The sequence below is a fragment of the Pristiophorus japonicus genome, chromosome 9 (genome assembly GCF_044704955.1).
Source record: "Pristiophorus japonicus isolate sPriJap1 chromosome 9, sPriJap1.hap1, whole genome shotgun sequence".
Classification (NCBI taxonomy): Eukaryota; Metazoa; Chordata; class Chondrichthyes; family Pristiophoridae; genus Pristiophorus; species Pristiophorus japonicus.
Window position 1 is genome coordinate 198,192,573 of NC_091985.1, and position 18,739 is coordinate 198,211,311.

The following is an 18,739-nucleotide window of genomic DNA, read 5'->3' on the forward strand; positions in this document are numbered from 1 at the left end:
ATGTGATTGCACTGGAGAGGGTACAGAGGAGATTTACGAGAATGTTGCCGGGAGTGGAGAATCTTAGCCGAGAGGCCAGATTGGATGGGTTGGGTTTATTTTCCTTGGAACAGAGCAGGCTGAGGGGAGACCTCATTGAGATGTATTAAATTGAGGGGCCGAGATAAGAGTGGATAGAAAAGAGCCTATTTCCCTTGGCAGAGGGGTGAACAACCAGATGCCATAAATTTAGAGTAGTTGATCGAAGGTTTGGAGCGGATTTGAGGGGAGGTTTCTTAATATAGAGGGTGGTGGGGGTCTGGAACTCACTGCTTGTAAGGGTGGTAGAGACAGAAACCCTCACCACATTTAAACAGTACTTCGATGTGCACCTGAAGTGCCGTAACCTGCAGGGCTATGGATCTCTAGCTGTAAATTTGGATTCGGCTGGATAACCTCTTGTTGGCCGGCATGGACACGATGGGCCGAATTGGCCTCCTTCCCTGCTGTAAATTTCTACAATTTCACTGAATGGCAGAACAGGCTCAAGGGGTCGAATGGCCTAATCCTGCTCCTATTTCTTGTTACTGCAGGTTTTTGGATACTCAGGGAGCCAAGGGATACGGGGATAATGGGGGAAGGCGCAGTTGAGGTAGAGCAGACATGAGCTTATTGAATGGCAGCGCAGGCTTGAAGGGCTGAATGGCCTCACCCCGTTCCTAAGTTTCGCATCCGATCAGATGGGAACTGTCCCAGTCTCCCCCATCAGAGACAAGGGCCATTCATTCCCTCCGCCTGGGACTTGACTTGACCCCAGCATCCCAGGGGTGAAAGGTCAGTGCCTGACCAGTCTCGGGGTGCTCATTTATTACAAACATTCAGTAGTTATGTTACTGGACTCTCTGTGTGTAATCCAGAATGACGAATGATCCAGAGACCAGAGTTCAAATCCCACCATGACAGCTGGGGAATTTAAAGTTAGTTCATTAAATAAGTCTGGAATAAATCATAGAATCATAGAAGTTTACGGCACGGAAGGAGGCCACTTTGGCCCAACGTGTCTGCGCCAGCCAACAAGAGGCTATCCAACCTAATCACACTTTCCAGCTCTAGGTCCGTGCCCTGTAGGTTACGGCACTTCAGGTGCACATCCAAGTACTTTTAAATGTTCCTGCCTCTACCACCCTTTCAGGTAGTTAGTTCCAGTCCCACACAACCCTCTATTTCCCCTCAAATCCCCTCTAAACCTTCTATCAATTACTTTAAATTTATGCCCCCTGGTTGTTGAAACCTCTGCTGAGCAAAATAGGACCTTCCTTATCCATGCTTTCCAGGCCCCTGAAAATGTTATCCACCTCAATGTGGTCTCCTCTCAGCCTCCTTTTGTTCCAAGGAAAACAAACCCAGCCTATCCAATCTGTCTTCATAGCTAAGATTCTCCATTCCTGGGAACATCCTCTTAAATCTCCTCTGCACCCTCTCCAGTGCAATCACGCCCTTCCTGTAAAGCAGTGACCAGAACTGCACGCAGTACTCCAGCTGTGGCTTAACCAGTGTTTTATACAGTTCAAGCATAACCTCCCTCCTCTTATATTCCATGCCTCGGCTAATAAAGGCAAGCATTCCGTATGCCTTCTTATCCACCTGGCCTGCTACCTTCAGGGATCTGTGGACAAGCACCTTGTTCCTCGACGCTTCTCAGTGTCCTACCATTTAATGTTATTCCCCTTTCCTTGTTAGCCCTCCCCAAAATCCATGACCTTAAAAAGCTCGTATCAGTAATGGTGACCGTGAAACTACCGGATTGTCCTAAAAACCTAGCTGGTTCACTAATGTCTTTTAGGGAAGGAAATCTGCCATCCTTACCTGGTCTGGCTGGTATGAGACTCCAGACCCACAACAATGTAGTTGGCTCTTAACTGCCCTCTGAAATAGCCCAGCAAGCCACTCGGTTGTCAAGAAGGTGGCTCACCACCACCTTCTCAAGGGGCAATTTGAGACGGGCAATTTGCCAGCGACATCCACAGCCCGTACACGAATAAAAACAAAAATAGCTCCTTCCAACGACAGGCCTGTCCATTTCTCCTCGTGACGTCCAAACACCACACAGTGTTCCCAAGTTATATCATTTTTTTTAATGAAAGCAAAAAAAGTTTAATTTTTGTATTTAAAAACGTAACTAGAATACATTTCTTAAAAGCAAAACGGTGTTTAATAATGTGCAGCTAAATTCTCCTCCGTGTTATGAACGTTACTGCAGGAACAAACCCAGAGAGACGGGAGGGTGGGGAAAGGGAAAGGGAGCCTATGGAAAGAGAGTTCAGCACAGTCTGTGTGTGTGCGTGTTTGAGGGCATAGCAAATATCGCCCTAGGTTTAACCAATGTCACCTTTATGCACACACACAGGCCAGAGCTTAATAATTCACTGCCAGCTAAACCCTACATCTTTCGAGACCTTACCGTCCATCAGGTACTTAAAAAGGCAACTTTTTAAAATATATTTTAATGATTATTTGCTTTCTCCCCCATAAAGTGAGAGCTTGCATTCCCAGTAAGGATTGAGGGTGTACAGTCACAAGGAGCCGACTAACCTGGGGAAAAGAGCCAGGAGATTCAAATCAATTTTTTTTCTCTCGGTCGCTCCGGAAGAGTCGCGGGTTCTGAAGCCTCGAGGGCCGAGTTGGGTGGCTTGGCGCAGCCAAGGCCAGGAGTGGAGGGAGGGAGGGAGGGTGTCACTGTCCGTGGCCAGTTGCACGATCCATTCTGCCTGCTATGCCGCTGTCAGCTGGTTGTAACTGGGTAATGCGTTCGACAGGGAACCTCGCTCGCTCACCCCAGCAGCAAATGTGACTGTAACCTTCTCTTCACCACCTGCCCTCCCTCCCAGTGCCCTGTGCTACTGACTATCCCTACTGATGTTAATCCAGCTCCCTCACACTGTCACTCAGTAACCCCTCTCCCCCAGTGCCCTGTGCTACTGACTATCCCTACTGATGTTAATCCAGCTCCCTCACACTGTCACTCAGTAACCCCTCTCCCCCAGCACCCTGTGTCACTGACTGTATCTGTACTGATGTTAATCCAGCTCCCTCACACTGTCACTCAGTAACCCCTCTCCCCCAGCGCCCTGTGTTACTGACTATCTCTACTGATGTTAATCCAGCTCCCTCACACTGTCACTCAGTAACCCCTCTCCCCCAGCGCCCTGTGTTACTGACTGTATCTCTACTGATGTTAATCCAGCTTCCTCACACTGTCACTCAGTAACCCCTCTCCCCCAGTGCCCTGTGCTACTGACTATCCCTACTGATGTTAATCCAGCTCCCTCACACTGTCACTCAGTAACCCCCCTCCCCCAGCGCCCTGTGTTACTGACTGTATCTCTACTGATGTTAATCCAGCTCCCTCACACTGTCACTCAGTAACCCCCCTCCCCCAGCGCCCTGTGTCACTGACTGTATCTCTACTGATGTTAATCCAACTCCCTCACATTGTCACTCAGTAACCCCTCTCCCCCAGCGCCCTGTGTTACTGACTGTATCTCTACTGATGTTAATCCAGCTCCTTCACACTGTCACTCAGTAACCCCCTCTCCCCCAGCGCCCTGTGTCACTGACTGTATCTCTACTGATGTTAATCCAGCTCCTTCACACTGTCACTCAGTAACCCCTCTTCCCCAGCGCCCTGTGTTACTGACTGTATCTCTACTGATGTTAATCCAGCTCCCTCACACTGTCACTCAGTAACCCCCCTCCCCCAGTGCCCTGTGTTACTGACTGCATCTCTACTGATGTTAATCCAGCTCCCTCACACTGTCACTCAGTAACCCCCTCTCCCCCAGCGCCCTGTGTCACTGACTGTATCTCTACTGATGTTAATCCAGCTCCTTCACACTGTCACTCAGTAACCCCTCTTCCCCAGCGCCCTGTGTTACTGACTGTATCTCTACTGATGTTAATCCAGCTCCCTCACACTGTCACTCAGTAACCCCCCTCCCCCAGTGCCCTGTGTTACTGACTGCATCTCTACTGATGTTAATCCAGCTCCCTCACACTGTCACTCAGTAACCCCTCTCCCCCAGCGCCCTGTGTCACTGACTGTATCTCTACTGATGTTAATCCAGCTCTCTCACACTGTCACTCAGTAACCCCTCTCCCCCAGCGCCCTGTGTCACTGACTGTATCTCTACTGATGTTAATCCAGCTCCCTCACACTGTCACTCAGTAACCCCTCTCCCCCAGCGCGGTGTGTTACCGACTGTATCTCTACTGATGTTAATCCAGCTCCCTCACAGTCACTCAGTAACACCCCTCCCCCAGCGCCCTGTGTCACTGACTGTATCTCTACTGATGTTAATCCAGCTCCCTCACACTGTCACTCAGTAACCCCTCTCCCCCAGCGCGGTGTGTTACCGACTGTATCCCTACTGATGTTAATCCAGCTCCCTCACAGTCACTCAGTAACACCCCTCCCCCAGCGCCCTGTGTTACTGACTGTATCCCTACTGATGTTAATCCAGCTCCCTCACAGTCACTCAGTAACACCCCTCCCCCAGCGCCCTGTGTCACTGACTGTATCCCTACTGATGTTAATCCAGCTCCCTCACACTGTCACTCAGTAACACTCCCCGCCCCAATTCCGCCAGTGGCCCAGAGGTACTGAGGCCAGCTCAAATCTTTACCAGATTGGTCAAATGTGCGCAGGTCGGGATTGGCTAGTGTGAGACTGTCCTGGGCCAGTACTACTCTGAGATGGTGGCAACAGAGGCTGGACGAGATGGGACGCGGCAGGTCGGGGGTAAATGGACGACGTTCGTTAGCAGAGTTCTCGATTTTTAGGATTCCTGCCCTCGGCAAATTCCCAAGCACAATCCTGCACACGATTTGAGACCACCCCACCCCCCCGGGGTCAGAGGTCGTGACCCATTCAGCAAGCGACACAAGTCACACTGATTGAACGTTTAAAAAAAAAAATTCGATATATAGATTTCTGTATTTACACAATCAGTCCACGACACATGATCCCCATCCAATCGGACGCAGTTATACCGCCCTGGTGTGAACAATTCCCTTAGATCGATCCACCCAATCAGAGCTCACGTACAAAACCCCCTCGAAGACCGGACCTCGACGCACTTTAACGGGGTGGAATGTTCCGGAAAACGCAAGAGCCCTCCCCCCGTCCTAGCTGCTGCAGCCCTTCCTGGGTCCACTTGCGACTCGGGGCGCCATTCGACTCAGGTAGGCGTCATGAAGCCGAAACCAATCGTACCAGTCGGGCTGACTTGTCCGCACTCCCCGGCACGGCGGGTGGGGTTGGAGACCGAGCCCAGGAAGGTTGCGGGTGGAATCGAATAAAGCTTTTTGGAAATTTTTTTGAAAATGAGAAGAAATGCCAGCAGCCCAACTCTCAGGATATATCTAGGGTCACGGGGCTGATCGCTGGGGTCGTGGGTCAAACCACCCCGCAGCCATGCCTGGTCTCGTTTCCCCCCGCACCCCCCCACCCAAAGTCAACACAGTGTCCCGGCGACTAGGAGCATTCACCTGTGTCGGAATTTGCATAATCCAAGGACGCTGGGGACCAATTGTGCCAGGGTCCGCCACTTCCCCCCACCACGCTGGGTACTTGAGACCTTCCTCATCCCAATGGCTCGGCACCATACTGTGAATGGCACCTACCAAATGAGCTATGGTGATGGGGGGGCGGGGGGCATTGTACCAGCCCACCCCTGCTGTATTGAGACCTTCCTAGTCCCAATGGCTTGGCACCATACTGTGAATGGCACCTACCAAATGAGCTATGGTGATGGGGGGGGGGTATTGTACCAGCCCACCCCCTGCTGTATTGAGACCTACCAAGACCCAATGGTTTGGCACCATACTATGAACGGCACCTACCAATGAGCTCTGGGGATGGGGGAGGCGAGGGGAATTGCAGGGGCCAAACCCTGCTGCGTACTTTGGGACCTTCCGAGTCCCTGTGGCTCGGCCCAAGATTACAAATGGCACCTACCAAGTGAGCTAAGGGGATGGGGGAGGGGAAATTGTACGAGCCCACCTCCTGCTGTGGGTAAGTGAGATCTTCTTGGTCTCAATGGCTCGGTACCACGCTATGAATGGCATATACCAACTGAGCTACGGAGATTGGGGGGGGGGGGGGGGAGGGGGGAGGAGGGGGTATCCTTTAACCTCATTGGATTCAACTGGGGCGAGAGCAACATCCAAAAAGGGGGAGCTGTCCCCTCGCCCCATTCAGACACAGATATGGGAGCAGAAACCCTCCAGGCACAGCGAGTTAAGGTGGTAAGTCAGACCGAAGCTGGATCAGATCTGCAGCGGGTTAATAGACGCCGGTTAAAAATGCTTCACATATTTTTTTTAAAAAGCAGCCCCCAAAACCGCCACTCCTGCGTCTCCCAAAGACAACCCAAAACGCACCGCAGGCTCCCTCTGTTAATAAGAGGGTTGGAAAATTCCCGACGGAAGGTGGCAGAATGAAGCGAAACGGTACAGAGCGTGCCGGGATTTCTACACGAGAGGGGTCACTGAGAAGGGGGGTGGAGGAAAAAGTGTTGGGCAGTCAAAGCCCTCAAGGGGCTTTCAAACCTCAACCCCCAACCCCCCCCCCCCCACAGTAACAGATTCCACGTCACGCCCAAGTTACAGAGTGTGGCCGCAGTCTAACACAACTATCGCCTGCCTTGCCTGCAGATCTACAATGTACGATCCAACTCCTGACCCCCTCCTCCATACGATCAATGGCACTGACCAAGTGAGCTACAGGGAAGGGGGGGGTGGATGAGATTGTACCAAGCCACCCCTGCTGGGTACGTGAAACCTCCCGGATCCCAATGGCTCGGTACCACTCTACAAACGGCACTAACCAAGTGAGCTACGGGGATGGGGGTGGATGGGATTGTACCAAGCCACCCCTGCTGGGGACGTGAGACCTCCTGGGTCCCAATGGCTTGGTACCAATCTGCGAATGGCACCGACCAAGTGAGTTACGGGGATGGGGGTGGATGGGATTGTACCAGGCAACCCCTTGCTGGGTATGTGAAACCTCCCGGGTCCCAATGGCTCGGTACCACTCTACGAATGACACCGACCAAGTGAGTTACGGGACCACACTATAAATAGCGCCTACCTAGTGAGCTATGGGGAAGGGGGTGGGAAGTGATTGTACGAAGCCACCCCTGCTGGGTAGGTGAGACCTCCCGGGTCCCAATGGCTCGGTATCACTCTATGAATGGCACCAACCAAGTGAGCCACGGGGATGGGGCGGGTTGGAGGGGGGGGGGGCGGAATTACACATTTACAACACCACCACTTTTTAATTATTCTTCAAGAAAAAAAAAAGGGCGAGATTAAAATCGATCGAGTCCAAAGTGATTGAAAGGGCCCCAACGTGGAAAAAATAAAAAAGGAAGCAGCGTTTTTCCCATCGTGGCGCGGTGATCGTCTGGATGGGTTCCTGCCACGGTGAAGCCGTTGGCATCATGGGCATCCGTGAGGACTGCCCAGTTGGGGGAGGGAGCGGGCATGGATGCCCACCTTGGGATTGGCAGCGAGCTACTTTGGGGGTCGGGGGGGCGGGGGGGGGAGAAACAGTCAGTCGCTCCGGACTGATGAGTTTAAACGCAGTCCGCTCACCTCTCCGCCAGGCACAACAGGACAAAAAGAAAAGGGGCTGGTGGGTAAAACCCGGGCTGGAAATACAACGCCAACTGCCAGGTGTGGGAGGGAAAGTCAAAGAGGGCGGGGAAACTGCACTCCCTCCGTCTCCTCCTCCGTCCAACCCCCAAACAGATCGGCTCTGCCCAGCCCAGGATCTTGGCGGCCAACACATTGGGGCCAATACCCCCTCAAGCCGGCTCCAAGGTTTTCACGGCATGCACGTTGGGACTCAAATGGGAACGGAAACTCCCGGGGGGGGGGGGTGGGGGTGGGGTGGGGCGGGGGAAAAGAGAAGGGCACGAACTGGACGGTAATTCGATGCCACAGTTGGTCATGGGTCGTATCGACGTACAGTCCAAGCCGGAGGGGGGTAACTCACCCCCACTCTCGGAAATTCATTGTGAACCGGATGGGAATTCAACGTGAACGGGAAGGGAATTGAGCAGGAATTCAACGCGAGTTGAAGTTCTTTGTGAATTGGCCGCCAGTTCAAGGCGAATGGGAATGCGGATTCCCCGCGCCGAGTGGGCCCGGAGTCACTGCCAATTGGGAGAGGGTGGGAATGTCGGCGGATCTCCGATGGTGAATGGCTCCCGGCTTACAGCGCTGTGCAGTTATCGCCGTGGCAACAAAGTGCCACGGTGGGCTCTCCTCTCTCGGCCTCCTAAAACCAGGGACCCACAATCCCGTTCCAGACAGGTCAGCAGACGCTTTAAAGGGACGCCGCCGCCATTTTGTGAGCGGCCACCTTTGTCTGAAACCAGACCGCACCGCAGACACACCAGCACCCCCCCCCCCCCCCCCCGCACCCCGCCGAGCTCCTCCGCACGATATCAGCGCAGGGTGGGTGGGGGCCGGATCAAGTTTCCTTCTCGGCCCACGGAGACCACACACAACCCAACCCCCCCCCCCACCCCAGCGTCGTAGAAAAATAAAGTAGGAAAGTTTCTGGTTCAATTGGAAGCCGCTCTGGCGTGCGTCGCCTCGCTCATGGTCGGCGGGCGCCTGGAAGGGGGGGGGGGTGGGTTGTCGTGGCGGCCGGAAGGGAGTTCCTCGCGTTGACCCCCGGGGCACCGCTCTGTGACCTCTTCTACCGTGGCTTCGTGGAGAGCCTGCCAAGGGTGGGGGTGGGAGGGGGGGGAGGAGAAGAGAGGGAGAGAAGACAACAAGTGTCAAATACGCCGATTGAGACAGACGGTTAATAGTTTCAACGCGAGATGGAGGTGAGCCCTCCCGCCAACAAACAGCCGCTCTGTGACAGTACGTGGAGAGACTGGGCCGCACTCTGACCTTTCACCCTCTGGGACCTGGGAGGGGTCAAATCCAACCCCAGACAGAGGGGATGATGGGAGATTGGGTGGAGCAGTGGCTCAGACAACAACCTGTGTTTACCCAGCACCTTTAACAGAGTAAAAACGTCCCAAGGCGCTGCACGGGAGTGATTCTCAAACAAAATGTGACACCAAGCCACGAGATATTCGGACAGGTGAGCAAAAGCTTGGTCGCAGAGGGAAGTTTGAAGGAGTGTCTTAAAAGGAGGAGAGGGGTGCGGAGAGGTATAGGGAGGGAACTCGAGAGTTGAGAGCCCAAGCTGCTGAAGGCACGGCCGCCAATGGTAGGGCGATTAAAATCGGGGAGGGGACAGGCGCAAAAGTCTGGAATGGGAGGAGTGCACAGATCTCGGAGGGTTGCAGGGGCTGGAGGAGGTTACAGAGATAGGGAGGGCTGTAGGGCTGGAGGAGGTTACAGAGATAGGGAGGGTTGTAGGGGCTGGAGGAGGTTACAGAGATAGGGAGGGTTGTAGGACAGGAGGAGGTTACAGAGATCGGGAGGGTTGTAGGACAGGAGGAGGTTACAGAGATAGGGAGGGTTGTAAGGCTGGAGGAGGTTACAGAGATAGGGAGGGGTGTAGGGGCTGGAGGAGGTTACAGAGATAGGGAGGGGTGTAGGGGCTGGAGGAGGTTACAGAGATAGGGAGGGTTGTAGGGCTGGAGGAGGTTACAGAGATAGGGAGGGGTGTAGGAGCTGGAGGAGGTTACAGAGATAGGGAGGGTGTAGGGGCTGGAGGAGGTTACAGAGATAGGGAGGGGTGTAGGGGCTGGAGGAGTTTACAGAGATAGGGACGGAGCGAGGCCACGGAGGGATTTGAACACAAGGACGAGAATCTTAAAACTGAGGCGTTGCTGGATGGGCAGCCAATGTCGGTCAGCGATAGTTGAACGGGACTTGGGGGGAGTTAGGATAAGAGGAAGCCAAGTTTTAGACCAGCTCCAGTTTATGTGGGATGCCTAGAGGTAACAAAGGCATGGATGAGGGCTGCAGCAGCAGATGAGCTGAGGCGGGGCGGAGTCGGGCGACATTATGGAGGTGGAAATAGGCGATCTTGGTGATGGAGTGGACAGGGGATCGGAAGTTCATCCTGGGGTTAAAACACAACACCAAGGTTGTGAAGGCTCTGGCCTTTCAACCTCTGGGATATGGTTCATAATCCTCATCAACCAAGACCACATTCCCCCTCTGGACCAAACCCCGTCTATTTGCTGTCCAACATATTATAGTTTCCATTCACTCCCATTGTGAGGAATGGATGAGTTAGCCCAAGTGGCCACTCAGAAGGTGGTGAATCGTTGGAAGGCTCTACTCTCGATGCTCAGTCGCTGAGTGCGTTCGGGACTAAGATCGATAAGAGTTTTGCGCACAAAGGAAACCAAGGGATATGGGGATCGGGCGGGAAAGTGGAGTTGAAGTGGAAGAACAGCCTTGATCCTATTGAATGGCGGAGCAGGCTTGGAGGGTGGGGGGGGTGGGGGGGGTTGCTAAATGGCCTACTCCTGCTCCTATTTCTTATATTATGTTCTCCCTGAAGGACCTCAACGGCCGTGTAGCGCTTTGGGACAACAACTTTTATTTATATAGCGCCTGTAACGTCGTGAAACGTCCCAGGGCACTTCATAGGAGTATTAGGCGATAAAAATTTGACACCGAGTCCGCACGAGTAGAAATTAGCGCAGGTGACCAGAAGCTTGGTCGAAGAGGTATGTTTTAAGGGGTGTCTTGAAGGAGGAGAGAGAGATGGAGAGGTTTAGGGAGGGAGTCCCAGAGCTTGGGGCCCAGGCAGCTGAAGGCACGGCCACCGATGGTTGAGCGATTATAATCAGGGATGCTCAGGCGAGCAGAATTAGAGGAGCGCAGACATCTCGGGCGGGCTGGGGGGCTGGAGGAGGTTACAGAGATAGGGAGGGGGCGAGGCCACGGAGGGATTTGTAAACAAGGATGAGAATTTTGAAATCGAGGCGTTGCTTAACCAGGAGCCAATGTAGGTCAGCGAGCACAGGGGGTGATGGGTGATCGGGACTCGATGCGAGTTAGGACACAGGGGCAGCCGAGTTTTGGATGATTCCAAGTTTGCGTCGGGTAGAATGTGGGAGGCCAGGATTGCGTTGGAATAGTCTCGAGGTGACAAAGGCATGGATGAGGGATTCAGCAGCGGATGAGCTGAGGCAAGGGGCGGAGACTGTCACAGGGCCGTGTAAGCCGCTGTTTGAAACGGGAGAGCCTCCTGTCTGTTTGCACCCAGCACCAACACCCGCCCATCCCAATACTCACTGTAATTTGGACTCCAGCACGTTGAGGGTCTGCCGGTCGACGTAATGGGAGAACAGTGCCAGGAGGTTCGTGGGCGTGAACGAGGGCTTGGCCAGCGACGCCTGTGGCATCTTCAGCAACTCCCGGGTCACGGCAAACACCAGCTCGGTCCTGAATGGAGGGAGGCAAGCAATCAGTTCAACAATTCCACCGCAGCCGACTTCAGACAGATCCCAGCCATGCCCATACCCCGAACACGGCACTCAAAAACACCGACACTCCCAGGGCAGGTACAGGGGGTTAGATACAGAGTAAAGCTCCCTCGACACTGTCCCATCAAACACTCCCAGGGCAGGTACAGCACGGGGTTAGATACAGAGTAAAGCTCCCTCTACACTGTCCCATCAAACACTCCCAGGGCAGGTACAGCACGGGGTTAGATACAGAGTAAAGCTCCCTCGACACTGTCCCATCAAACACTCCCAGGGCAGGTACAGCACGGGGTTAGATACAGAGTAAAGCTCCCTCTACACTGTCCCATCAAACACTCCCAGGGCAGGTACAGGGGGTTAGATACAGAATAAAGCTCCCTCTACACTGTCCCATCAAACACTCTCAGGGCAGGTACAGTACTGGGTTAGATACAGAGTAAAGCTCCCTCGACACTGTCCCATCAAACACTCCCAGGGCAGGTACAGCACGGGTTAGATACAGAGTAAAGCTCCCTCGGCACTGTCCCATCAAACACTCTCAGGGCAGGTACAGGGGGTTAGATACAGAGTAAAGCTCCCTCTACACTGTCCCGTCAAACACTCCCAGGGCAGGTACAGCACGGGGTTAGTTACAGAGTAAAGCTCCCTCGACACTGTCCCATCAAACACTCCCAGGGTAGGTACAGCACGGGGTTAGATACAGAGTAAAGCTCCCTCGACACTGTCCCATCAAACACTCCCAGGGCAGGTACAGCATGGGGTTAGATACAGAGTAAAGCTCGCTATACAATGCCCCATTAAACACTCCCAGGGCAGGTATAGCATGGGTTAGATACAGAGTAAAGCTCCCTCCACACTGTCGCAGCCTGTAACTCAATCCTGGGTATCTGTTATTCTACATGTAAACCACCCGAACCGCTCGATTAGATTCCAGTCTGTAACTCACTCACGTGTTCAAAGCAGAGAGTTGTGGTGAACGGTTGTTTTTCAGACAGGAGGGAAGTGTACAGTGGTGTGTCCCAGGCATTTGTATTAGGACCACTGCTCTTTTTGATATATATTAATAACTTGGACTTGAGAAATGGATAGACATGAGATGAAATTTAATGCAGAGACATGTGAAATGATTCATTTTTGTCGGAAGAATGAGGAGACACAACATAAAATAAATGGTACAATTTTTACAATTGCAAAGTGCTGCAGTACAGAGGGACCTGGGGGGGGTCCTTGTGCATGAAACACAAAAAGTTAATAAGCAGGTACAGCAAGTGATCAGCAAGGCAAATGGAATGTTGGCCTTTATTGCAAGGTGGATAGAGTATAAAAGCAGGGAAGTCCCGCTACAACTGTACAGGGTATCCCGAGATGAAGGGGTTGACTTATGAAGATAGTTGGAGCAGGTTGGGCCTATACTCATTGGAGTTTAGAAGAATGAGAGGTGATCTTATTGAAACCTATAAGATTCTGAGGGGGGCTCGACAGGGTAGATGCAGAGAGAATGTTTCCCCTTGTGGAGGAATCTAGAACTAGGGGGCATAGTTTCAGAATAACTCAGATCTTATTGAATGGCAGATAAGGCACGAAGGGCCAATGGCCTACTCCTGCTCCTATTTCTTATGTTCTCATAATTTTTAAGGGGTGCAGGAGCCTAGAGACCTAGGAATGTATGCGCACATATCTTTGAAGATGACAGGACAAGTTGAGAAGGCTTTATAAACAGAGGCACATAGTGCAAAAGCAAGGAGGTTATACTAAACATTCAAAAAGAAAACACTGTTTAGTCCTCAGCTGGAGGACTGTGTTCAATTCAGTTCCTCGAGGGCAATTAGGGATGGGCAATAATACTGGTCTTGCCAGCGATAACCACATCCTGTGAATGAATACAACTAATTCTGGGCACCACACTTTTGGAAGGACGTCAAGGTCTTGGCGAGGACATTTACGGGAATGGTGCCTGGGATGAGGGACCTCAGTTACATGGAGAGACTGGAGAAGCTGGGGTTGTTCTCCTTGGAGCAGAGGAGGTTCAGGGGAGATTCAATCGAGGTGTTCAATAAGGGGAGACAGTTTCCAGTGGCAGGAGGGTCGGTCAGCAGAGGACACAGATTGAAGGCGATTGGTAGACGAACCAGAGGGGGCGATGGGAGAATTAAAAATAAATACGCAGCGTGTGAACGCACTGCCCGAAAGTGTGATCGAAGCAGATTCAATCGTAATTTTCAAAAGTAATCGGATGAATATTTGAAGGGGAAAGAGCAGGGGCTCGTTCAAAGAGCCAGCACAGGTACGATGGGTCGAATGGCCGCCTTCGGCGCTGACTGATTCTATGATAAACACAAGAGACTTTAATCGCTCGATTTGATGTGGGACTCGTGCTGAGGCAGAGGTCCACAAACACAGCCGACCCTGCAAGTCCTACCTTGCTGCCCTCTATGGCTCAGAGATGCTGACTCTCTCTCTCCAAGTCAGAATGTATTGCAGAGTCCTACAATTAGTGGGGGGGGGGGGAAACTCACCAACACATCAGCAACAACTTGTGTTTATACAGCACCGTTAATGTAGTAAAACATCCCAAGCTGCTTCACAGGAGCAATTAGTGAAAAACATTTGACACCCAGGCACATAAAGAGACAGCAGGGTGACCAACTTGGTCAAAGATGTAAGTTTTAAGGAGCGTCTTGAAGGAGGAAAGAGAGGTAGAGAGGTGGAGGGGTTTAGGGAGGGAGTTCCAGAGCTTGGGGCCCAGGCAGCTGAAAGCACGGCCACCGATGGTTGAGTGATTATAATCAGCGATGCTCAAGAGGGCAGAATTAGAGGAGCGCAGACATCTCGGGAGCCAGTTGTGGGGCCGGGGGAGATTTCAGAGTTAGGGGAGGGGGCGAGGGCCATGGAGGGATTTGAAAACAAGGGTGAGAATTTTGAAATCGAGGCGTTGCTTAACCGGGAGCCAATGTCGGTGGGCGAGCACAGCGGGTGATGGGCAAGCGGGATTTGGTTCGAGTTAGGACACGGGGCAGCAGAGTTTTAGATGATCTTAAATTTATGGAGGGTGAAAGACAGGAGGCCATCCAGGAGTGCGTTGGAATAGTCAAGTCTGGAGGTAACAAAGGCGAGGATGAGGGCTTCAGCAGCGGATGAGCTGAGGCAAAGATGGGTCGGCGATGTTACTGAGGTGAAAGCAGGCGGTCTCGGTGATGGCGCCGATATGTAGTCGGTAGCTCAGCTCGCAGGCAAATATGACACAACGGTTGCCAACAGTGTGGTTGAACTTTGCACCTTGACCCCAGACTGTTAAAAACACAAGAGACTCACCACCTGTTGTCCTGCATGAGTTCACTGGCTGCCTCCGAGCTCTGCAATCTCTCCCCTTGGCTCAGGATCATGTAGAACAATGTCAGTCCGAACTGGCAAAACAATTTGAAAATCGTCACGCCGAGAAAATTTTACATAATGCGTCTTTCACGGCCTCGCGACGTCCCAAAGCGCTGCACAGCCAATGAAGTACTTTTGAAGAGCAGTCACTTGGTTGTCATGCAGCAAACGCGGCCGGCAATTATGCACTGCAAGATCCCACAAGTTGCAACGTGATAAGGACCAGATCACTTTTTTAAAAACTGGTCGAGGGATAAATATTCGGCTGCAGGAAGCTGGGGAGAACACGCCATGCTCTTCTCCCACTTAGTGCCGTGGGATCTTTTATGTCCATTCGAGAGGGCAGATGGGTCCCTCAGTTTAACTTCCTATCTGAAAGATGGCATCCCCGACAGTGCAGCACTCCCTCAGTACTGCCCCCCCCGACAGTGCAGCGCTCCCTCAGCACTGCCCCCCCCGACAGTGCAGCGCTCCCTCAGTACTGCCCCTCTGACAATCCGCACCCTACCCTCCCCCCGAATCTCTCCATTGACCCATTCCCCTGTCACTCTCCCTGACCCATCAACCAACCATTCTCCCCTCAACCCCTCTCGACCCCACCACGATCTTAACCACCCAACCTCGACCTCTGTCCACCCTCCCTCACCCAATCCCGACCCTCCCTGACCCCACCCCTCCCCAAATCCGACCCTCCCCCACCAAACTTAGACCCTCCCCACCCACTCCCCAACACCACCCACCCTCCCTCCGTCACCCAATCCCGACCCGCCCCTACCTAACACAGACCCAACCCCTCCCCCAAACCCGACCCTCCCCCACCAAACTTAGACCCTCCCCCACCTCCCCCCCCCCCCCCCCCCCAATCCCGACCCTTCCTAACCTAACACTGAAGCTACCCATCCTCCCCGACACCACCCACGATCTCCATTGAGGGAGTGCAGCGAAGGTTCACCAGACTGATTCCTGGGATGGCAGGACTGACATATGAGGAGAGACTGGATCGACTGGGCCGACTGGGCCCGTATTCACTGGAGTTTAGAAGAATGAGAGGGGATCTCATAGAAACATATAAAATTCTGACAGGACTGGACAGGTTAGATGCGGGAAGAATGTTCCCGATGTTGGGGAAGTCCAGAACCAAAGGACACAGTCGAAGGATAAGGGGTAAGACATTTAGGACTGAGATGAGGAGAAACTTCTTCACTCAGAGAGTTGTTAACCTCTGGAATTCCCTGCCGCAGAGAGTTGTTGATGCCAGTTCATTGGATATATCCAAGAGGGAGTTAGATATGGCCCTTACGGCTAAAGGGATCAAGGGGTATGGAGAGAAAGCAGGAAAGGGGTACTGAGGTGAATGATCAGCCATGATCTTGTTGAATGGCGGTGCAGGCTCGAAGGGCCGAATGGCCTACTCCTGCACCTATTTTCTATGTTTTTCTCCCCAACCAATCCCAACATCACCTCCCTGCCCCCCGCCCACCTCCCCCAACAGACCCTGCCCACCTCCCCCAACAGACCCGACCCACCTTCCCCGACACCACCCACCCTCCCTCACCCAATCCTGACCCTACCCACCCTCCCCGACACCACCCACGACCGCTCCCCACCCTCCCTCCCTCAATCCCGACCCCACCCGCCCTACCTTGTTCTGCAGGATGGCGGGGAAGTGGCTCCCGGCCCCGCCGGACTGGGGAGGGCCGGTGAGCTGTTGCAGGAGCTCGGTCAGGGCGCTGGAGGGGAGCCGGCCGACCAGCAGGGAGCATGGCTCGGACAGGCAGGGCAGCACCTGCAATAGGACAGGACAGCACGTTGGCGGCATGGCACCATTCGCACGCACGCTCTGCAGCACGACGTCAATTTCAGGCAGGCACTCGGAGACGCTCGTCAATCTCACACGCGCACATACACACACAGCGTAATGATACAGTAACGTACCCTCCTGCGCACGAAGACAGCCATCTCCCCTCTCCCGCCCTCGCCTGTATTCCCAGCTTAATCCCAGTTTTGGTCTCCTCACCCAAGAAAGGATACATTTGCCATAGAGGGAGTGCAGCGAAGGTTCACCAGACTGATTCCTGGGATGGCAGGACTGTCTTTTGAGGAGAGATTGGGTCGACTAGGCCTGTATTCACGAGAGTTTCGAAGAATGAGAGGGGATCTCATTGAAACGTATAAAATTCTGACTGGGTTGGATAGATTGGATGTGGGGAGGATGTTTCCCCTGGCTGGAAAGTCTAGAACAAGAGGTCACAGTCTCAGGATACGGGGTAGGAAATTTAGGACCAAGATGAGGAGAAATGTTTTCACTCAGAGGGTGGTGAACCTGTGGAATTCTCTACCACAGAAGGCTGTGCAGGCCAAGTCACTGAATATATTTAAGAGGGTGATAGACAGATTTCTAGAAACAAAAGGCATCAAAAGGTCTGGGGAGAAAGCGGGAATATGGTGTTGAAATAGAGGATCAGCTATGATCTTACTGAATGGCGGTGCAGACTCAAAGGGCCGAATGGCCGACAACTGCTCCTATTTTCTATGTTTCTATTAATCCCACTCAGGCCCACAGTCCTGCCCTTCTCCTGCAGGAGTCAGAAAGCAGGGATACCGAGCCCCCACCACCCCCCGCCAGCACTGGCTTCTTTCCTCACACTTCGAAGAGTGCGCCCCGTTAATGGTGTCTGGGGTGGGAGCATCCACAGCCGGACGATTCTGAGGGGTCTGTGGGCTATTGTCGGCAGAAGCCAACGTTGGGCAAACAGGTTTCAACGACCCATGAACCTTGGCATCAAGAGTGAGCCCTGGGAGCAGTGGAGGATTCTGGGAGCAGTCATGGCTGATCTAATTGAGGGGTTAAAGGGTTAGATTTTATGGAGAGGTTGCACAGTCTAGGCTTGTATTTCCTCGAGTGTAGAAGATTAAGGGGTGTTGTGATTGAGGTGATGATTTAAGGAGTTTATAGGGTAGAGAAACTAATTGTCCAGAACAAGGGGGCGTAACCTGAAAATTAGAGCTAGGCCGTGCAAGGGCGATATGGATCAACTGGGCCTTTACACACTGGAGTTTAGAAGGATGAGAGAGGATCTCATAGAAACGTATTAAGATTCTGATGGGACTGGACAGGATAGATGCGGGAAGAATGTTCCCGATGTTGGGGAAGTCCAGAACCAGGGGACACAGTCTTAGGATAAGGGGTAGGCCATTTAGGACTGAGATGAGGAGAAACTTCTTCACTGAGAGTTGTTAACCTGTGGAATTCCCTGCCGCAGAGAGTTGTTGATGCCAGTTCATTGGATATATTCAAGAGGGAGTTAGATGTGGCCCTTACGGCTAAAGGGATCAAGGGGTATGAAGAGAAAGCAGGAAAGGGGTACTGAGGGAATGATCAGCTATGATCATATTGAATGGCAGTGCAGGCTCGAAGGGCCGAATGGCCGACTCCTGCACCTATTTTCTAGGTTTCTATGATATCGGGAAGCAGTTCTTCACATAAAGGCAAGTGGAAATCTGGAATTCTCTCCAGCAAAAACTGCTGAGGCTGGGTGTCAATTGAAGGGTTCAAACGTGAGCCTCCTTCTTGAACCGCTGAAGTCCCCCGTGGCCGGTGTTATTCTTATTATTTTTTCCTGCAGCAGTTCGGTACAACCCGAGTGGCTTCCTCGGCCATTTCAGAGGGGCAGCTACGAGTCAACCACATTGCTGTGGGTCTGGAGTCACATATAGGCCAGACCGGGTAAAGACAGCAGATTTCCTTCATTGGTGAACCAGAAGGGGTTTTTCGCCACAATCCAGATTTATTTAATTAACTGAATTTAAATTCCCCAGCTGCCACGGCGGGATGTGAAGTCATGTCTCCGACGATTAGTTCAGGCCTCTGGATTACTAGACCAGTAACATAATCACAATGCTACCGTACC

At 52.7% G+C, this 18,739-nt stretch overlaps 1 protein-coding gene across 1 annotated transcript in view; it reads right to left on the reverse strand.

Annotated features, from left to right (window-relative positions):
• Nucleotides 1–2,091: 2,091 nt before the first annotated feature.
• LOC139274043 (protein PAT1 homolog 1-like) overlaps nt 2,092–18,739 on the reverse strand; it is an 86,482-nt gene continuing 69,834 nt past the window's right edge. The window contains 4 exon segments of the mRNA XM_070891097.1: nt 2,092–8,771; nt 11,266–11,415; nt 14,769–14,860; nt 16,471–16,614. Coding sequence (XP_070747198.1) covers nt 8,750–8,771; nt 11,266–11,415; nt 14,769–14,860; nt 16,471–16,614 — 408 coding nt within the window. The 3' untranslated portion in view covers nt 2,092–8,749.